The 21,886-nt window shown below is 34.7% G+C and overlaps 1 protein-coding gene across 1 annotated transcript; it reads left to right on the plus strand.

Annotated features, from left to right (window-relative positions):
• Positions 1 to 322: 322 nt before the first annotated feature.
• Positions 323 to 21,157, plus strand: LOC138329273 (liprin-alpha-1-like). Its single transcript, XM_069276138.1, has 13 exons — positions 323 to 872; positions 6,946 to 7,050; positions 11,026 to 11,190; positions 13,021 to 13,095; positions 14,275 to 14,412; positions 14,942 to 15,163; positions 15,456 to 15,602; positions 16,109 to 16,327; positions 16,738 to 16,929; positions 17,927 to 18,003; positions 18,804 to 18,936; positions 20,234 to 20,448; positions 20,793 to 21,157. The coding sequence occupies exons 1-13, from the start codon at positions 633 to 635 to the stop codon at positions 21,094 to 21,096; spliced, it is 2,232 nt and encodes a 743-aa protein (XP_069132239.1). The 5' UTR covers positions 323 to 632; the 3' UTR covers positions 21,097 to 21,157.
• Positions 21,158 to 21,886: the final 729 nt, after the last annotated feature.

A 21,886-nucleotide genomic window follows, 5' to 3' on the forward strand; every position in this document is an offset into this window, starting at 1 on the left:
CCATGGAAATAACTCTGCTTTTATATGCTAATTAGTGCTCTATCTTCTTTTTCACCTTCTATCCAGTAATTATTATTTTCATAAATTATGAAAAATCTTAGCTGAGTTTGATATATTGTTAATGGAAAAGATACGTTTTCTTTACTCAATAGAAATAAAAAGAAAATAATTTTCATTTTAAAGACAGTAAACTTTTAGTTACCCGGGTACTTTACTTTTTTCTTAGTTTAATTTATTGAGCTCATGATCAAGCACCTGCCAATCAAGATTTGACTTCCAGAGTTACTTCCCTTTAATCAGTCAAACTTTGGAATTATGGGAAATGACACACTTTTGTCGGAAGAAAAGATGGCTACCACGATAAAAAGATGTAGAGAGACTCAAAACCGATGGCTTTATTTGCGATGAAGGAAAAAGCGGAGTCATTTGTTAAACCATTCAGGAAAAAATTGGAAAAATATTCTTGTGACACATCGTAGCATGGATTAAATCGTGTGTATACTTTCTGAGAAAATGAACTACGCTTTCGGCTAAAATATCACTAACTCGGGCGAGGGATGCATCATTCAGTTTCCGTGTCCTTAGCTCCTGTGCTTTCATTTTCTGAGATTGCTTCACTGTAAACCTTAACGATGATGTGTGATGTGATGCCCACGATCTCTGAGGACGGGTCAACGGACCGAGAGTCTCAGGGATCGGGGGATGATGCTAACTTTGAACAGCTTATGGTAAACATGTTGGACGAGAGGGATAAGTTGATGGAAACGCTGCGTGAAACACAGGACTCGCTATCATTGACTCAAGCAAAACTCTCAGATACCGAAAAAGAGAAAGAAAGCCTCCTCAGTCAACTTCAGTCCACGACCCCTCAGGTAAATACGTATTTTATTGTCCCCGGTTACGCCCACGTGCAGTATCAGTGTATAGGTTCAGACGCAGACGAGCACTGACATCATCTTTGATTGGGGTCCATCCAGCGCCATTTTGTATAAATTATAAACCAATGATCAGATCCTCGACTAAAACATACACTTACTAATTCCGATTTAAAACACAATTTCTGGTGCATAATTCTGTGAAGATGGAAAACGGGATGTTGAGTTTCCTTAAGGACAGTCCAGCATCCAATACACAGACCACTGGTGCTGCTAAATACCACCACACCATCGAGAATAAATTACATCCGATGTATTTCATTCTGATTATCATTTCAAATTCCCAAATACATAAAAGATAAATAAATTAATATTGGAAAAAGTTGCATAATTCAAACATGATTGTCAACCATTCACTGTGATGTGATATAGGGAGAAGCTCCTGTTTCGGTATTAAGTTACTTCATACTTAATGTGCCGCTAAATGGATTGAAGGCTCAAAAGAAATTTTCAATACACATAAGTTCAGCTTATACACACAAACTTGAGAGTATCAAATTCAAATGCTCCTTGTTAAATGGAGAGTGCATATGTCTTAAGTAAAAACTGTCAGTGTCAGATCTAGAGCAGTAAACAGAAATATGCTGATAAATACTCATTACTTTAGATTTGTAAATGATGATATGTCTACATTTATTTTCAATTCACAACATATCGTTTAAGATTGCAATATTATGCAAAATCAAACAAGTGTGTCTGCAATAGTTTTTATCATATATAGCATTTCAATTATCCCTCTTTATATAGTATATACCCTGAGTTAATTGATGCTTGAATAATTACATACTTAATTTATAACTAATAATACAATGAAATTTTAATAAGAAAGACATGAGTGATCACATCACTGAAAGTTTGGCTTGCAGACTTATTTGCAAATTAAAAGTATTAGGTATATCATGTTATTGAAAGTTTGGCTTCATGTCAGATCAGCTGAACTGCATATTAAAAGTATAGTCTAGGTTGATAAAGTTTGAGTCAAACTTGCATTATCATTCATAGTTTAGCAAAAAGATTATATTTTCGGTCCTAAGTAATATGATCATGAGACTAATATATATGATTATCTGATGATGGCTTTCACTATTTCAATTTTTAATGGGTATTTAATATTCTGTGCATCCTTTAAAGTGGATGTCATTAAATAACTGTAGACAGTACATTATAGTCTTGTTTATAATAGTAAACTTTCGGATGTTAATTATGATGTGTGAATTATAAACTTTGTTCAGTAACTTTGTATTTAACAGATATTTGTCCATGTACCACTAAAATTGATGTAGCCATATTTCTATGGTATGATTGGACACTTTACTTTAATTGCCTTTGCTATTGCCTGAATAAAATAAATCAAAGTATTTGAATTACTATAATCACTGCCTTGAAATCTATGTATACAAACAGTGTTATGTTTATTCCAATATTAGTAGTTAAAGTTTTACTCATCATAACCACAAATGTGTCAGCTATTTTCTTGGTCCATATAATTCTCATTCCCCCTTGTAAGTTTGGTAGGTGTATATATAACAAGGTACATAATATGAATGGTAGTTGTGTCTGGTACGTGTATATATAACCTGGTACGTAATATGAATGGTACGTGTATATATAACCTGGTACGTAATATGAATGGTAGTTGTGTCTGGTACGTGTATATATAACCTGGTACGTAATATGAATGGTAGTTGTGTCTGGTACGTGTATATATAACCTGGTACGTAATATGAATGGTAGTTGTGTCTGGTACGTGTATATATAACCTGGTACGTAATATGAATGGTAATTGTGTCTGGTACGTGTATATATAACCTGGTACGTAATATGAATGGTAGTTGTGTCTGGTACGTGTATATATAACCTGGTACGTAATATGAATGGTAGTTGTGTCTGGTACGTGTATATATAACCTGGTACGTAATATGATGTAGTTGTGTCTGGTAGTGTATATATAACCTGGTAGTTGAATGTAGTTGTGTCTGGTGTGTATATATAACCTGGTACGTAATATGAATTGTAGTTGTGTCTGGTAGGTGTATATATAACGTGGTACGTAATATGAATGGTAGTTGTGTCTGGTACGTGTATATATAACCTGGTACGTAATATGAATGGTAGTTGTGTCTGGTACGTGTATATATAACCTGGTACGTAATATGAATGGTAGTTGTGTCTGGTACGTGTATATATAACCTGGTACGTAATATGAATGGTAGTTGTGTCTGGTACGTGTATATATAACCTGGTACGTAATATGAATGGTAGTTGTGTCTGGTACGTGTATATATAACCTGGTACGTAATATGAATGGTAGTTGTGTCTGGTACGTGTATATATAACCTGGTATATATGAATGGTAGTTGTGTCTGGTACGTGTATATATAACCTGGTACGTAATATGAATGGTAATGTGCCTGGTACGTGTATATATAACCTGGTACGTAATATGAATGGTATATAACTGTGTAATATGAATGGTACGTGTATATATAACCTGGTAGTAATATGAATGGTGTTGTGTACGTGTATATATAACCTGGTGTAAATGAATGGTAGTTGTGTCTGGTATGTGTATATATAACCTGGTACGTAATATGAATGGTAGTTGTGTCTGGTACGTGTATATATAACGGTTAACCTGGTACGTAATATGAATGGTAGTTGTGTCTGATACGTGTATATATAACGTGGTAGTACGTAATATGAATGGTAGTTGTGTCTGATACGTGTATATATAACCTGGTACGTAATATGAATGGTAGTTGTGTCTGGTACGTGTATATATAACCTGGTACGTAATATGAATGGTAGTTGTGTCTGGTACGTGTATATATAACCTGGTACGTAATATGAATGGTAGTTGTGTCTGGTACGTGTATATATAACCTGGTACGTAATATGAATGGTAGTTGTGTCTGGTACGTGTATATATAACCTGGTACGTAATATGAATGGTAGTTGTGTCTGGTACGTGTATATATAACCTGGTACGTAATATGAATGGTAGTTGTGTCTGGTACGTGTATATATAACCTGGTACGTAATATGAATGGTAGTTGTGGCTGATGTGTGTATGATTATACTACGACATTGTTATGAATGAAGCATTGTATGTAGCTAATTGACAACAGTCAAGCTATCATATATACAACACCTTGTTGTGGTTTGACAAGTCTATTCGTTTAAATGTCTTATACATATTTTTTTATTTTCAAAAATGTAAAATCACCATTTGACTTTAAATGTACATGTGTGTACAGGTGATATACGTATACGCCGCCATGAATGGTAATTATTTTCAATTAAATGATGAAAACAGGAGCAGTAACAAAATTTAGTGTTGGACCGATTCTCGATTTTAATCGATTGTCTGATTATGATTTTCCTAAAAACTATCTTTTATGGAAGGTAATAATTGATTGTTAAAATAAGAGATATGTTGATAACTTAATTGTGCCTATTTTATACTGTTCTGAACCTTTATTATGTTATATATATGTGCAGAACAACATTTCAAAAAGTGTTAGACATGTTTTCCATTGAAAATAAAAGGTTAATTTACATAAAGATAAGAGAAATTTCTGTAAATGGTATCCCGATTATAAAATCGATAATTACTAATCAGCAATTATGATTTTTCATCCGATTCTTAACACTGTTATTATATGATTATATATAATTATGACAATATGTATTAATATGACTATTTATTGGAATGTTTGAGTTTTCATATGTTTCTTCAAAATAAAAGTATTAAATAAATATTTTTCAGTTAACCAAAAGTTCTGTACATGTGTTTATTCAGAAATAACAGTACATAGTACCATGTGCATGGAGGCTCGCTGTGTGCTGATGACCAACCAAATATGTATAGCTCATCAGCTATATATAAGGCTGAAGGGTGCAGATTTACAGATATTCAAATGCATGTAAATGATGATACTCCCATGGCTATATGATGAAAAACTTTTAACAATTCCCAATGAAATCCAGATAAGTTTACAATGATAAAAGTTCTTAAAAAAAACACCAAAAAACCTTAGGGCTTTGATCTTGAGTTGTATATAACTGATCTGACACTGTTAAGGCATTAGTACTATATTTATCACATAATCAGCCCGATATCCAGTGATTTTGTCCATGTAATATTTTTGCGTATGTCACTAGCTAATATGATCTGTAGCGATTTTCATTGGCTGGAAATTCATTGTGGCATCAGACAGAAACAATAAAATGACATGACGTCAGGATTACGATGAAGGCAGGACAAAATGGCGTTAGCTAGATATATATATAGTTAAATATTTGTCTACTTTGTCCTGCATTACTGTTCGTATCCTATTATGTAATCATGTTCGTTTTGAATGTCTTGATAAAGCTTATAATTAGGGGCGGATCGCCTTGAAAATTAGACAATTTTATTTTGTCCACATGGTTGGAATTACTTCCTTATCTCATATATATATATATATAGTTTATTAATAACCATTTATAACAATGCGACTATATACCATACTGGACCTAATAAGTGCCCATGTCCCTATAAGCGCCCTTCCCTAATTTTTGAGGCCTCATTTCGATGTTATAAAGACCAGAACTATCGAAAACTATGAGTTTTCAACTAAACATTATGATTATAATTAACTTACACCATCTTGAGTGCACATATATTTTTCATAAGGTGCTATAAAGGAAGCCCATGTTCAAAGTGAATTGGAAGTTGTACATTGAGGTCACCAAACAAACATCTACACCAACCTGTTTGGGTGGCTTTCATAGACATATCATTTTCTAAAGACAAATATTGATGTACGAGGTATTGTAGTTATTATTTAACGAACACTTGATTGTTGTTGTTCATGAAGAAGTGGATGTGTACTTACATGCGTGGTACCACAAGCTTGAGTATTACTTAAGGGATCTAGACATTTATAGTATTAACGTACGAACCATAGCAATTTTCTGGTCATCATACTTAGTGCTACGATACCTATACACAGAATGAAACAAGAAGAAATTAGTTGTCATTTACAATGAGAGAATTTGAATTACAACACTTTCAGAAATATTTACAGTCTAAGGTAAGACATAAGCTTAAAGACTGTGTTTTAGTCTGTATATAAATATGTAGGCATTAATTCACAGGATATCCAGCAGATGCATTTGATTCTTGATCTTGATCATGCATGATTTCAATTTCTGAGTCAAATTATTATTTTTCAAACATATCTCTGAAGAGAATGAAAACATCAAGAATATAAATACAGATCCAGAGGATTCCACTAACTTGCAGAGATGGTTTTCTGGAAGAAAATATGCAAATATATATATATTCCTATATTTGCAGAAAAGGAATGTTGCATCTCCCTTTTACCATAAATAGCAAGGCAAATAGACATCATTATATTTTCTTGATAAATCCGATAAACCGGTTGATGATTTTCACTAGAACCAAAAACATACATTATTTTTCAAAATCTTCAGTGTTGTTGACTAAAAAAAAATTCTTTTACTTTAACTTAGATTAAAACCCTTGAATCCTAATTCACATTTCAAAAGAATCAAAAACATATCCTCTATCAAGTCTGATCAGGGGCCTATAGTTTATGAATGGATACGTTACATTTATATTTTTTATATGCCACTTCATCAATAACACCAGGCTAATAAAAGATTCAACACAAGATTTGTACTACTCCTGTCTGTAAATGCATGTACTATGCCATTACATCATACAGATGCTTTAAAATTTATATTTTTCAAAATTTATTTGAAAATTAACTACTGGTAAATATAAATTTTGTTTGATACATGATAAACAAATTAAACAAGTCACTTGTAGGGGAACCTCTATTTATTACTTTTGTCTGAAATAATACTAGTACTATTCTTAAAATTGCAAATGCCTATAAATACATTAAAGTTGTGGGCACTTTTCCATAATATGCATGTATCATTGTGATATTCATATAAAATATGATATCTATTTACACAGTTTATGTTTCGTTTGCAGCAAGAGTATGCATCACTGGCAAAGGAGGTGAATGCTATGCGAGACCAATTACTAGAGAGAGAAGAGGAGGTTTCTGAATTAAAAGCTGAACGCAATAATACCAGGGTATGTACCACAGATATTTATAAGTCACCCAATCAAAAGCAGTATTTGTGGAGTAAGCCAATCATGGCAATCGTAACAAAGGTAGACACCAATCCCCAATATGCCAATCAAAATCCATGTTTCTCAGGAATGATAGTATAAAACTCAGAAAGTCAGTGAACAAAATCAATGACCGGCTAGGACTCAAAGTTCCATCTATTTTGATTGTTGTGGAGCCTTCATGGCGACTGAAATATTTTTCTCTGAAAATAATGGATATCAAATCAAATCCAGACATTTTGCCTGCCTTAATTGAACTTATGTATCACAGCTGTCAGTAGTCAGTTCTCTGATCACATCAAAACACACGCTATATCATATAGCTTGATTTATTGCCATATTGATTGACTTTTGAAATGTTTACATTTTATCAAATTAAACTCTGAAAGTAAAATGTGTCAATTTGCCAGTAAAATTTTCTTTTTGAAAGTTTGTGTACCTGATATTGATGTCAAAGCTTAAAGAGGTTCACGGTAGAAAGTAACTAAATAACAGACCAATAATTAGAAAATAGTTTAAACATGTACATTTTAAGACTTCTGGGCCTGGCAGCCATAGTGTTTGATCATATTTTAGTGCCACATGATATTCAAATTGACTCATTTTGAGCTTTATAATAGAGTTGGACCAGTAGATTCTGTTTAGTGGGTCTCAGCTAGTATAGTATAATTGTGACAATGTCAATGGCCATATATATAGTAGTGCTGTATATATATAGTACCTAGACAATAGGGCACAGATAGATAGTACTACGAGTTACTGTACCATTATAGATATGTTAATACATATGTATAAATATATTTCTACCACAATAGGCGGTGTTATTCAACTCTCAGGATAATGAATAAACACTGCAGCTGTTGATTAACAATTTGTTTATACCACACGTGGTATAAACTCTGTACGCATTCTGATTGGCTGACACGGTGAATTTTGACCAAACTACTTCTTTCCCAGTGTCACGTCATCATTGTCAACGTCATCAATAATCAAATGACGTCATTCTATGTTGTGATGGCCGCTTGACGTCCAAAACTGCTGTCGTATGCGCCGTGGTCATTGTGTCAAAATACGTGATGTTTTCATACATGTAAAATTGACCTTTAGTACTAATAATACATCTTGCCAGACAAGAATTTTACTGATGAGTTTCGTAGTTTTAACGTGTATGAAACGAACTTGATCTTGGCGAAAATGGCTTGATGATTATAGGGCGGGATATAGACGATGCCGTGTCGTGCGAATGCTTTTACATGTATACATGTAGTCCGACATTGAGATTTATTTTTTGGAAGCAATTTTGAAGATTTGAACTCAATAAGATGTTAAATGAGTGTTATTTGACCCTAAAGATGTTCCCAATTAAAAGAATTTGATATCGACGGATTCTTTATCAAACGATGACTTTTGAATATTAATTAGAGTCTTTTTGCTGATGAAAATATTACTACACCTTATTTGCATATTTCGGTAAATACACGTTATGGTATCCTGCTGTATTTCTATCGGCTAAAACCAAATATTATTGTGGTAGAAACAGGTCACACTACTCCTGGTTGTTGAATATTGAATTTATTCCACACTTGTAAGTTATTTTTTAAAAATTACAAAAGACACTCGCTAAAGCTCGTGTCTTTTGTAACTTTTAAAAAATAACTTACTCGTGTGGAATAAATTCAATATTCAACAACCACTCATTGTGTAACCTCTATATAGCTAGCTGCTTTAGGGTTGGTTTTACTACCCATTAGATATGAATGACTATAGTAGATCTATTTTAAACTTGGTAGTACTTCATACCCAGTAGATGTGAATGACCATTAAATCTGTTGTGAGGGCTGTAATTGGAGAAACAGCAGGCTGTATCCCTCCAACTTCCTGTTAACTCCAGGTATTAGATGGAGTTGGGTATGTTTGTACTGACAGCTGATCATGACTGGCCATCCACCTGTTATCGTGTATACAGATGTACATATTACTTAAAACCTTAAAAGTATAGCTTGGTCAGATCTCAAAAGTCAAAGTTGGTCAGATCTCAAGTCAAGCGGGGTCAGATCTCAAAAGTCAAACTTTGTCAGATCTCAAAAGTCAAGCTAAGTCAGATCTCAAAAGTCACGCTTGCATTTGGTCAAATCTCAGAAGTAAAGCTTGTTCAGATCTCAAAAATCAAAGTTAGTCAGTTCTCAAGTCAAACTTGGTCAGATCTCAAAAGTCAATTGCAAGCTTTGTCAGATCTCAAAAGTCAAGTTTGGTCAGATCTCAAAAGTCAAAAGTTAATTGGGATAATATAAGGATACCATGAATGAATGTAGTGGTAGCTTGATTGGTAAAAATGGGGGAAATATTAAATGAGGGTTGAAGGGGGTGGGTGGGAAGCAACAATCTAGTATAAATATACATTATGTATTGAAAAGATTTTCAGAAGGTGAGATTGCATTTGATATTTATTTGTAACTATAATTATATAACAGTACAATGTATTTTATCAAAGTTTATTTAAGTTGTAACTCTTGCCTGTATTCAGCTAACAAATATCTACACATATTGCTGGGATTGATAGGGATGCATTTACAAATTCCACTATCTATATCCAGCATTATAATGAGATAGAGGAGAGAGTAGAGGAAGTAAACGGTCTCCCTAATAGTTCCAATCATATTTATAATATCCTCAGCTATACAGATCTGGGTCATGGGCTATGAACTGGGTGGAATTCATATTCATGTAATTCTGTTTATAAATATAGTGAACAAGATAAGATTTCTTTACATTCCAAAACATGGAATTATGTTTTGGGCCTGCTGAGAAGCTGAAATAGATAGATATTGCCCCAAATTATACAGATCACTAACAATTATTTTGATGAATTCTATACAAGATATTTACGTTTTATCTGAAATTCCAGAACTGATTATAATTAATGATTTCAAAGGAAATTACAAATGGTTAAAAACTTTAAATTACTATCTTGAGTTAATAAGATATTCATTGGAATATGTATTGTACACGTACATAAAGATGCTTAAAAAAAATTAAAGTTTCATCATTTTGGTTTCCATCATGCTTCTATCCCTCACAACATATGTCTGTGTATTGAGCCATATGTTTGGACTCTTATCAAAATAGATAGGAAACACTTATCAAACCTAGTGTTTACTACACAGAGTGTTGGGTGTTACTGGGGACAGAACAACACTACTGCTATACATACACACCCTGTACCTACAGACACTGTATAGAGACCCGCTACATCCTTAACATGTAAAGTACAACCAGGGAAAAAAATTAGCAGATATCAGAGAACATGCTATGTATTGTGACACCAAAAACACGTTTTACATCAAGTAGAGATACTTTGTAATGGGGAGTTTTAGATAAGTGTAATATATATCTGTTAAGACAGAAATTAAAAAGAAGATATAGTTTTCCAGAGTATAGAACCTATAGACAAAAGGTCTAGGGCATGCCGTACAAACAGATTCACCTAAATGCTTAAATTATGGAAATCAATGTGACAAAGCCTCCCATACTTGATAGATGATTACGTACTTACAGGCAGTATTCATTCCGTGTACATGTACTGGTAATAAAATGTAATCTATGTACATTGTATTTCATAGAATATATGGAACACTTCTTTATAGCTCAGTCAAATTTAAACGCTATTTAGTATTTCAATAGTTACAAAATTTAGCGCTGTACATAAATTTGTGCTTCAAAGAAAAGCACTGAAATAAAACCACTGCTAAAATAAGTATATTTTCAATAAGTTGAGTAAATTGATGATAATAAACAAAAGAAAAGTTCTCTATTCTTGTTTGAAACTGCAGCTCACAGTAATTCATCATGAAACCCCCTGTCCAAATTTTCACTGCTTTAAGGCGACTGCAGGAATTACATCACTTGTTATGTATGTTTTATTTCAATCCATTACAGTTACTACTGGAACACCTAGAATGTCTAGTATCTAGACACGAACGATCTCTTAGAATGACCGTGGTCAAGCGACAGGCTTCATCTCCAGCGGGAGTGTCCAGTGAGGTGGAGGTGCTCAAAGCACTCAAATCCTTATTTGAACACCATAAAGCCTTAGATGAAAAGGTGAGTGTTACATATCCCTTCCTCTACCTACAAACCCACTGAAAAGGTGAGTGTTACATATCCCTTCCTCTACAAACCCACTGAAAAGGTGAGTGTTACATATCCCTTCCTCTACAAACCCACTGAAAAGGTGAGTGTTACATACCTCTTCCTCTACAAACCCACTGAAAAGGTGAGTGTTACATACCCCTTCCTCTACAAACCCACTGAAAAGGTGAGTGTTACATACCCCTTCCTCTACAAACCCACTAAAAAGGTGAGTGTTACATATCCCTTCCTCTACAAACCCACTGAAAAGGTGAGTGTTACATACCCCTTCCTCTACAAACCCACTGAAAAGGTGAGTGTTACATACCCCTTCCTCTACAAACCCACTGAAAAGGTGAGTGTTACATCCTCAACCCACAACCCTGACAAGGTGAGTGTTACATACACCTTCCTCCACAAACCCACTGACAAGGTGAGTGTTACATTCCTCTTCCTCTACAAACCCACTGAAAAGGTGAGTGTTACATACCCCTTCCTCTACAAACCCACTGAAAAGGTGAGTGTTACATACACCTTCCTCCACAAACCCACTGACAAGGTGAGTGTTACATTCCTCTTCCTCTACAAACTCACAGAAAAGGTGAGTGTTACATACCCCCTCCTCTACAAACCCACTGAAAAGGTGAGTGTTACATATCCCTTCCTCTACAAACTCAATGCCAGAAGTGCTATGGTTGTAAAACCTAGTGATTGTGTTTACTAGTGCATTACCAGGATCTTTTGGAAACAGGTTCTTTTGTTCTATGTGGTGGATATGGATCAAACAATGTAACTATTATGTAGCACAGTCTGACAATAGACAAGATTGTTTCTCATTTTCAAAGAATCAAAAACAGAAACAAAACAAAAAGTCATGGAGTTTCTGAAGAAACATAAGGGAGCCCATTATACTTTATTTCAATGTCACCTTCACCACCCCTCCAAATTTTGAATATTCTATCAAGATGTGGGAAATTTTAGAATGGATTTTTATCATCATTCTAAGCAGAATTCCTATATCATCCATTCTTCGACTTTTGCTGGTGTGCATTATCTATATTTGTGAAGTAAAATCTCGGTTTGCCACCTCTTTGAAGTTTGGGTATGATTGATGTCAAAGATGTTGGTAAAATGTTGGTTGTTTAAACTCACAAGGCAATGCTAGGGGGGTCTGTTGCTGTCAGTTCATCTCACAGCTGATAATTGTTGGAAAGCATTACACTTGCATTTTTGTATTGTGAAGAAAATTTGGCATGGTTCTTCCCAGATTTAAAGGTGTTTCTATAGCTTCTCTGCTATCTAACACCTCCAAAATGGTGATTAGCTAAGATAACCACAGTACATGGGGCTTTCCTTATGATAAATGAAGATACTTTTTCATGAAAATGAAATCAAAGCCTCTAAATTAATCTTGCAGTAAGACATAAAAAAAAACTTTCAAAAATTTCTGCAAGTCTTATCAGTCTATTATATGCTGACTTACGGCTGTATGATGCAAACCAACTTTCACTTAAAACACCACAATCTGGAGCTCGGAACTACAGGTGCTAAGTGTTAATGTCCTCACACAGACATGGGCAGTATGAAAATGATGCCAACTCAAACCTGTATAGTTACTGGCAGAAAATCTCATCAAATTAAGGTTGGTTTGCACTAATTAACTAAACGATCCTCATTGTTCTATTTCTAACTATTGATGTCTTATTTCCTTTGTCTCCCACCAATGTGTGTTGCTTTGTTTTTAGACATTTAGGAGTAATTAATTTTTTTCTCTGTCAGATTGATTGTTTTTGTTCGTTGTAGGTTCGTGAAAGGTTAAGAGTAGCCCTAGAGAGAGTAGCAACATTAGAAGAAGATTTGGCTAGCGCTAATCAGGAGGTAAGTGTAGAGAATGATGTACAAGTAATTACTCTGGCTATAAAAACCAACTTTAAGTATGTGGATGTAGGTTTTATGTTCATCGTTACTAAGGAGATCAATTCGATATATACTCCCTTTATTGTCATTCAACATTATTTACTTCTCTTAAGTTCAAGGTTAAGTTCAAAAATAAAATTTGAAAATATTTTTTTAACAACTATTTCTTTAAAAGTGATGATGGAAGTCTCTTTACCTGCCGGTCTGACTTGTTTTCTAGTTCAATGTTCCTTAAAACCAATCCATGGACTTGTTCTTGGTAATTCAGAGATACATCTACATCATACTTAAATTAAACCTATAATTGATTAAAAAGCAAAAAACTTCTTTAATTGTTCTCATTTATCTTAAGATGCTAAAGAAATTTTGGTTTCCTTAAAGCCCTATGTTGTTTTTTCCTGGTGAAAAAGTGGCCAAAATATTTATTTGGGAAAAAAAAACCAAAGACGCTTTAATGTATGATTTTCTAGTCACTGAAGTCAAATGGAGACCGGTGCCTTTTAGCTTTAAAAATCGTTTATTACTTTGTTTTTGATTACTGTAAACATTTTGTTTTACGTATACAATCTCTTGTGTCTTTGTTATTTCAAAAATATTTGCGAATATATAAATTCATGATCAAAGATTCTTACATACAATCATGCGATCATATATATACGTTTAATACAATTAATTTAATCATACTTATTTTAGCATAGTCTATATGAAAAAATTAAATTATAATTTATTACCGCAGATATAGATTAGCGCAATATGGCGATTCAATAGCGGAAATATAATTAGCAATATCAAATTAGCGCTTCAAAAATGTTGTTAAGAGCACAAAGATAAAAGTACCGCTGAAATAAAAATGTTAACTGTGCTCTCAAAACATTTGAATTTGTGTTTGATCTCAATTATGAAATAACACCAAAATTGGTATCTCATGAAAAAAAAGTGGTTTATGGTAGTGAATTGGTGCGATGAAATGATCAATTTAATGTTACACAAGCAATATTTCTTCATGTGAAATTCTCATGAACGGGGACAAAAAAATGAATTTTGAAAGAAAAATTCAAATGAATTTCACATGAAGAAATATTGCCTGCATGTGTACAACTTATTCTCAAAACTAATTCATTGTATCCTGTTCATTTGCAGTTATTTACATTACGAGAGCAGCAGAGTAAATCACGGCATTCCAGTGGTAGTACCGAAGATGGCAAACCAGCTAAGTTGGAGGCCATACAACAGGAAGGGACCGAGTCTAACAAACCAGACCATCTACACCACCCAAAGGTAAATGGATCACTGTGACTTGGGTTTTGGTGATCAAGCGGAATGTACAATTTGAAATTATCATAAAGTTATAGAAAAACATACCGAAAGTTGAAAAAAAAAAATGCTTTGCTAAAGACTGTATCATTCTGTTTCTATAGCGATTATCCAATGGATCGATTGACTCTGATTCCGTGTTTCATTCTGTTTCTATAGCAATTATCCAATGGATCGATTGACCCTGATTCCGTGTTTCATTCTGTTTCTATAGCGATTATCCAATGGATCGATTGACCCTGATTCCGTGTTTCATTCTGTTTCTAATGCGATTATCCAATGGATTGATTTCATTCTGTTTCTATAGCGATTATCCAATGGATCGATTGACCCTGATTCCATGTTTCATTCTGTTTCTATAGTGATTATCGAATGGATCAATTGACCCTGATTCCGTGTTTCATTCTGTTTCTTCAGCGATTATCCAATGGATCGATTTCATTCTGTTTCTATAGCGATTATCCAATGGATCGATTTCATTCTGTTTCTGTAGCGATTATCCAATGGATCGATTGACCCTGATTCCGATGTCAACCGGGTGATTGAGCTCCAGGATACTGTAGAGAAACAGAATTCAGAGTTGACCTCGGCCAGAACCAAGATGTTAGAAATGACTAATAAAATGACGGAGCTGGAGGAGAACTACACCTGTAACCAAAAAGATCTGATCAAATGCCAGGAGCAAGTGGTGAAGCTCCAACGAGATCTGAGAGAGGTACAACAACATTGTCCAAATTACTACTGCATGTGTATTGTTTAATCTAATGCAGTGAAGGTTAAAAATTTGTACTGTTGTATTTTTTTTTCATGATTAATAAATCAAGACCAAAAATTTAACTTTATTGTTCCCCCTTGAAATGGATGTGTGAGTGTGTCCTAGTATAAAGTATTACTCATATCTGTCCAATCCTCTCTTGTTTTGTTTCGATAATAAGCTAGATATGTTTCATATTTGATTATTTGGTAATGACTTTGATGACTTGATATTGATTCCATTATTTTGACAGTCTCTGGCCCAGAGAGAAGACCAAGAAGAGAGGATAGCTACATTAGAGAAACGATACCTCAACGCTCAGCGAGAATCTACATCACTACATGATCTCAACGACAAGTTAGAGTCAGAACTTGCCAACAAGGAGTCTCAGCTCAAGTCGGTATGTAACAAAAATACTCATGGAAATGAATCAACCGGGATCAGCCTTAGGGGCTAAGGTGCTAGTGTTGAAATGCCTTAACAAATGACATTGATATAGGATAAGTGTCTTGGGGATTGACAATCACTTCATTGAAGTAATCTAATTGAAACAATAGTTGTTAGTGAAGGCTGCAAAAGTAACACTAACCTGTTCTCAAACAGATTTTGTAAGAATTGAGAGAACAGTTCTATCATGAACCTCTGGAGATCAGCGATATTACTTTGTTACACACACATTTCTGTATGATTACCACATTCACCTTAAAGGGGAGTGAATAGTATGTTACAATCCTGAATTCATTGTAAGCATGTTCCTCATAAACATGTTTTACTGTACAACTTCATGAAAAAATAATGGTGTTGAAAAAAAAAAATGTAATGCAAATGTTTATTAAAATAACAGTTCTGTAGTATTGATGCTCTCAGCCAAAAAAAAAAAAGAATACCATGACCTTGCTTTGACAGAGTGAAGAGAAGATGCGGAGTGCACAGGAGAAGTATGAGCTAGCAGAACAGCGACTACAGCAGTCGATGAAGAAGGTAGAAGCTCTGCCAACAGTGGAGGCCGAGCTTCAGCAACGTCTCGAGGCACTGTCGCAAGCTGAGGAACGACATGGATCGGCAGAGGAAATGTTGCAACAAATGAGATCCATCATATCAGAGAAAGAGACCGAGCTACAAAGGGTTTGTCTCGATCATTGTACTATCTTGTGTTTTAATTCAGCATTGAAATGATAATGATGTTACAATGTTTACTCTTTAAATCTTGACTAAAGTTAGTGTGACAATAACTGGGCTGAGTCATGTTGGCAGTTGCTTCATAAATTAGCATGAACAAATTCGACTTTTGAAGATACAAACCCACAACCATTTAGATAGATAGAAACTTCAGTACTGAAATTTACAAAATAATAAAGAAATAATTACATTTTGGAATAATTTAAAATAAATGGTTGAAATGTAAGAAGTTTCTGAGGCAGGAGTTTCCGACACAAAAAAAGTAAGTTCATGTTCTGGAAAATATACCTTCTAGGAATAAATTATTTATATATTGATTAAGTTTTATTCATTAAAAAAAATGGCCAACAGGGTAGACAGAGAGAGAGAAGTTAAATGAGGAACACAATAGTCGACTATCAGCCACAGTGGACAAACTACTTAGTGAGTCTAACGAGAGACTACAGCTGCACTTAAAGGAGAGAATGCAGGCGCTGGAGGACAAGAATCAATTAACACAGGAGTTAGAGCGTATCTGTAAGGCTCTCGACGAATCACAGCAAGAAAAGGTAAATTATCTTCCCTCTATCAACTCTTGGTGACAGTTAGAGTGTATCTGTAAGGTTCTCGACAAGTCACAGCAAGATAAAGTAAATTATCCCTCCTCCATCCACTCTCGCTGACAGTTAGAGGGTATCTGTAAGGCTCTTGATGAATCACAGCAAGAAAAGGTAAATCATTCTTCCTCCATCCACTCTCTCTAGCAGGTAGAGCCTATCTGAAAGGCTCACGACAAAGCACAGCAAGAAAAGGTAAATCATCTTTTCTCTAGCCACTCTCACTGACAGTTAGAGGGTATTTGTAAGGCTCTCGACGAATCACAACAAGAAAAGGTAAATTATCCTCCCTCTATCCACTCTCGCTGACAGTTAGAGGGTATCCGTAAGGCTCTGGACGAATCACAGTAAGAATAGGTAAATTATCTTCCCTCCATCCACTCTCGCTGACAGTTAAGAGTGTATCCGTAAGGCTCTGGACAAATCACAGTAAGAAAAGGAAATTATAGTAAGAAATTATCTTCCCTCTATCTACTCTAGCTGACAGGTAGAGCGTATCTGTACGGCCTTCGATCAGTCAAAGCAAGAAAAATTTAATTATCCCCCCTCCATCCACTCTCGGGCCCTTTTCAGTTATACAGTTTGACTGGTTGGACTGTTTGTAAAAGTAATTATTTCAAGTATAAATCCTGCCGGACCTGCAGATTTTGATACAGGCCTATGAGGGCTTTGTCAAGGCTCATCTGAAAACAATATAAAATCACTAGGTCTGACATGAATTGAAATGCGGACAACCAGGTCCAACCAGTCAAAACGTATAATTGAAAACATGCAATGTGGAAAAGCAGGATACGAAGGTACAGTGTCCCCCACCTTCTCATATATACAGCTGTTTATACACTATAGAAGTCACACTTCCTTCAGAATTACAGCTGTAAATTATATGTAAATGTGTTAGAAGTTTCATTATCTTTGTAACAAATATTTACTGGTACTTATACATTTACAGGAAAGGACCAATGAAGACCTGGTTGTGGCTAAGAGAGAAGTAGAAACACTTCGTCAACAGATCGAACATTTGGCTGGGTTAGTATTTCACTAAATTAACATTGATACATTAACACTATAAAGATAAGGTCCATATATCAAACAATAACAGAGATGAACAAATGCAATGGAAATAAAAAAATAATACTAAAATGCTTAATTGTCACATTCTTCAGAAGCTTTGAACTTTTTGTTATATTTTACAGAAAATCATAAATGAGATTAAAATATTATTTCTTACATTGACTTGATATCAACACTACGGTATGAAATTAAAATTACTTTAAAAATTTGTTACCTCAAAGTGGCTAGGAACAAAGTGAGGAATCCAAGTATTCAAGTTATGTCTACCTTAAGTTTGGTCAAATCAACAAAACACTTCAAATTAACAAGGTTTTCTCCAAGTTCTATTATGGTAGTTCACATTTGCAAGATTCATCTGTTATTTTGATAGAGCAGACTTGATAGAGCATACTTGATAGAGCATATCAAAGAGCATACTTGATAGAGCATACTTGATAGAGCATATCAAAGAGCATACTTGATAGAGCATACTTGATAGAGCAGACTTGATAGAGCAGACTTGATAGAGCATACTTGATAGAGCATACTCATACTTGTTAGAGCATACTTGATAGAGCATACTTGATAGAGCATACTTGATAGAGCAATTTGATAGAGCATACTTGATAGAGCATACTTGATTTACTTGATAGAGAATGAAACAGTCATGGTCAGTTGACAGATGACTTTAGATATGATATCAAAGAGATTTCATGTTTATGCTTAATTACAGCTTCAGACAATGCAAACATTATCAATTGATTATATGATTTCAGCGTTGACTACAGGACTGGATACAACATGTCATCCAACGCAAGCCCAATGGACAGTAGTATGGAGGTGTCGCGCCGTATGAACCGAGGACGGGAACAGGCCATGCTGGAGGATCCAGGCAAAGTCAGTCTACAGGTGTCCCACGCTATCAATATAGATGTGTCTGTCGTGGTGCTCGTGTTGTAGAAGGATTTCAGTATAGATTAGAGTCTGTCGTTGTACTTCTGATGTGTTTTAGTAGGATTTCTCATGCATGTGTGGTTGTGACACCTATGTAGTTAAGATAACTGTGTTATTGTCACCGTTCATATTTATACTTAGTTTTGTTTTTCACCACTTTCATGTAAAATATTGAATTTGGTTCTGTTGTCTAGGTGAATCTTTGATGCATTGAATAAAGCATTCTCGAATGTGTGCTCAACTCAATCGCCCCTAAAATTTCATAATGGACTCGCCATACTTTGATTTAGAAGAGCTAAATGTGTCTTCAGGGGTAAATGAACAAAGTTGAATAAAATAGTGAAACTTTGTGTAGGCAAGCAAAAAATAAATTCTAACATTAAAAAATGAAGTTCCTGTTGTACTATCTATTAAAATTTATTTTACAAATTTCATTTAATTATCCATCTGACTTGAGGGGGCATTACAAGTTTCTATAAATAGTTAGACTTCTTTACTATACTCTCTACACTATTTGGTAGGTAAATTTCCTTTATGGTACCCCAAACTAAAGCCCTTTGATATGCATGTCTTGATTACTGTAATTTGATCTATTTGGTTGAGTCTGCTGTGATTTCCTTTATTTTAAGTACCCAGACAGTTTAAAAGAGAGTCTGTATGACATGACCAGATAATACTAAAGAGTAAATTTAATTTAATGATTTAATTGATTGATAAGATTTCACTCACCACTACGACCTAAATCTATCTGGTAGTGCATGCAATGTTTCCTATTTTGATATTGTTGATGATCGAGGTTTCGTGTTTGGTTGATGTTTTCAAAATTTCAGTATTCTAGAAATAACGGTAAAGATGTTTGAGTTTGTAGTAATATGCAGGATGCGGTAAAACCTGCAAAGATATTGTTAATATTTTTACAAAGAAAAATTTGATGATAATTGTTAAAGTTCTGACCACAGTAATAACTTTATCATTATTTACTGTACAATTGTAGCATTTGACCTCCTATAGATGGAAATAAAAGATCAAATATAGGTAATACTGTTAAATGAGGTAGATACTCCTGTTGATTACCCTATGTAAGTCAAGTCTATAATTATGTAATGTTAAATTGAATGACTTGTGTGAATGAAGTCTATCACTGTATAATGTTAGGTAAATTAATTAACCTTTGGGATTTAAACATATAGTATTTGGTTAGATAAGCTATGTGAGTGATTTATCTATAACAATATCCTGTTGTGTGTGACAGGTCAACACCCTGAATGAGCAGGAGTGGGAGAAACTACAGCAGGCACATGTGTTGGCCAACGTACAGCATGCATTTGAGTCGAGTGACAACGAGGGGACAGATGATAATGAATCCGTACTGGCGTTCGACATGCTGTCTCCAACCGGACACACTGACGCACAGACACTGGCTTACATGCTGCAGGAACAGCTGGACGCTATCAACAATGAAATCAGGTAAACAATAATAATTGATTTTCTCTTCAAATGAATTTGTAAGTATGGCTTAATGTAAATTCATTAAAGCTTTTTCTGGATCGATATTTAACAGTTAGGTATACCAGTGTAGTCCCAGAGCCCACATCTAGTATGGCTTTGAGTAGCTTGGTTACATTATTTGGTGTTCTAGAGATTATTTATTAGATAATTCTGCCTAGACAGATGTTTATTTCAAAATTTCATTGTATATAATTACATAAGGACAGACAACAGGCATCAAAACAGAAACAAGATAGATATTATTACTGTTACTGATACACACATTTCACTAGATTCATGAAGACTAAACATCGTACTTGTAGGCTGATCCAGGAAGAGAAAGATAGCACGGAGCAGCGAGCTGAGGAACTGGAGAGCAGGGTAGGCAGCGGGAGTCTAGATACAATCACCAACAGGTGGCGCACGTCCCCTCCGCTTAGCGGGAGTTCAACTCCGACCCCACATACATTTCAATCAAGAGACTACCTTCAAAAATACCATACTGTAAGTGCGGGAGTCAGGCAAAGTCGTCATGGCGGCACTCTCTCAATGAGTGACACGACTTGCGGTCCCTTATTTTATCGCCTCGATACACGCACTGCTCCGTATATTTGTCGTGTGTTTTAAAATTGCCCTCTCCTTTGCTGGCTCCCAACACTGTTGTTATTGGTAAGCATGCTCTGCCTTTTGACCAACCAATCAAAAGCTTTGCTATGGCTTTAGAATTCTCTCTTCTCTACTTTTTTTTTGTCTTAATCAAACTTTTCGCCAAAGTTTTTCTCATAGATGTCATCTTTACAGTTGTGACTGGAAGCAGTGTTAGGGTGCAAGTTTCTGCGTAGTTGCTCTGCTCTCTACCAACTGCTAAAAGTTCAGCTGTGGTTTGCAAGAACACGGCGCAAATTATTGTATGTTTGCATTTTTCATTGAACCAACTGAGCACATGAAATATCTTTCCTCGTATCTCTTTGACACAAGGACACTCTTCTCTTTGTGTGGCATTTAAAGCGCTCATTTTTTCTTTGTCCCGTCCCTCTAGCCTACATACATCCTAAAAGCCCCATCCATCCTCTCATATCCTAAACTTACCAATACCCTACTCCTCTCTTAAAGTTTTCTACATAAACCTGGCATTCTCTATACATAGAGATTTGTTTACATGTCCTGCTACTCATAACTATAGGTATAATGTGATAGTTTAAGAATTTTAAAAAAAAAAAAGATAAATGAATATTTTACAGATGTCTGTATGTCATATTCAGTTTTGAAATTAAATATGTAGCATAAAGTGTTATGTTTTAGGCAAGTTTGATTGTAAGTATTGTATTTTATTTTAGATTGTAATTTTTAAGTTAGATTAAGAAAGATTTAGAAGTTTTAGATAAAGGAAGATTAGTAGTGGAAAAAAAGAGTTCAG

This window comes from Argopecten irradians, chromosome 8, assembly GCF_041381155.1.
Source record: "Argopecten irradians isolate NY chromosome 8, Ai_NY, whole genome shotgun sequence".
NCBI lineage: Eukaryota > Metazoa > Mollusca > Bivalvia > Pectinida > Pectinidae > Argopecten > Argopecten irradians.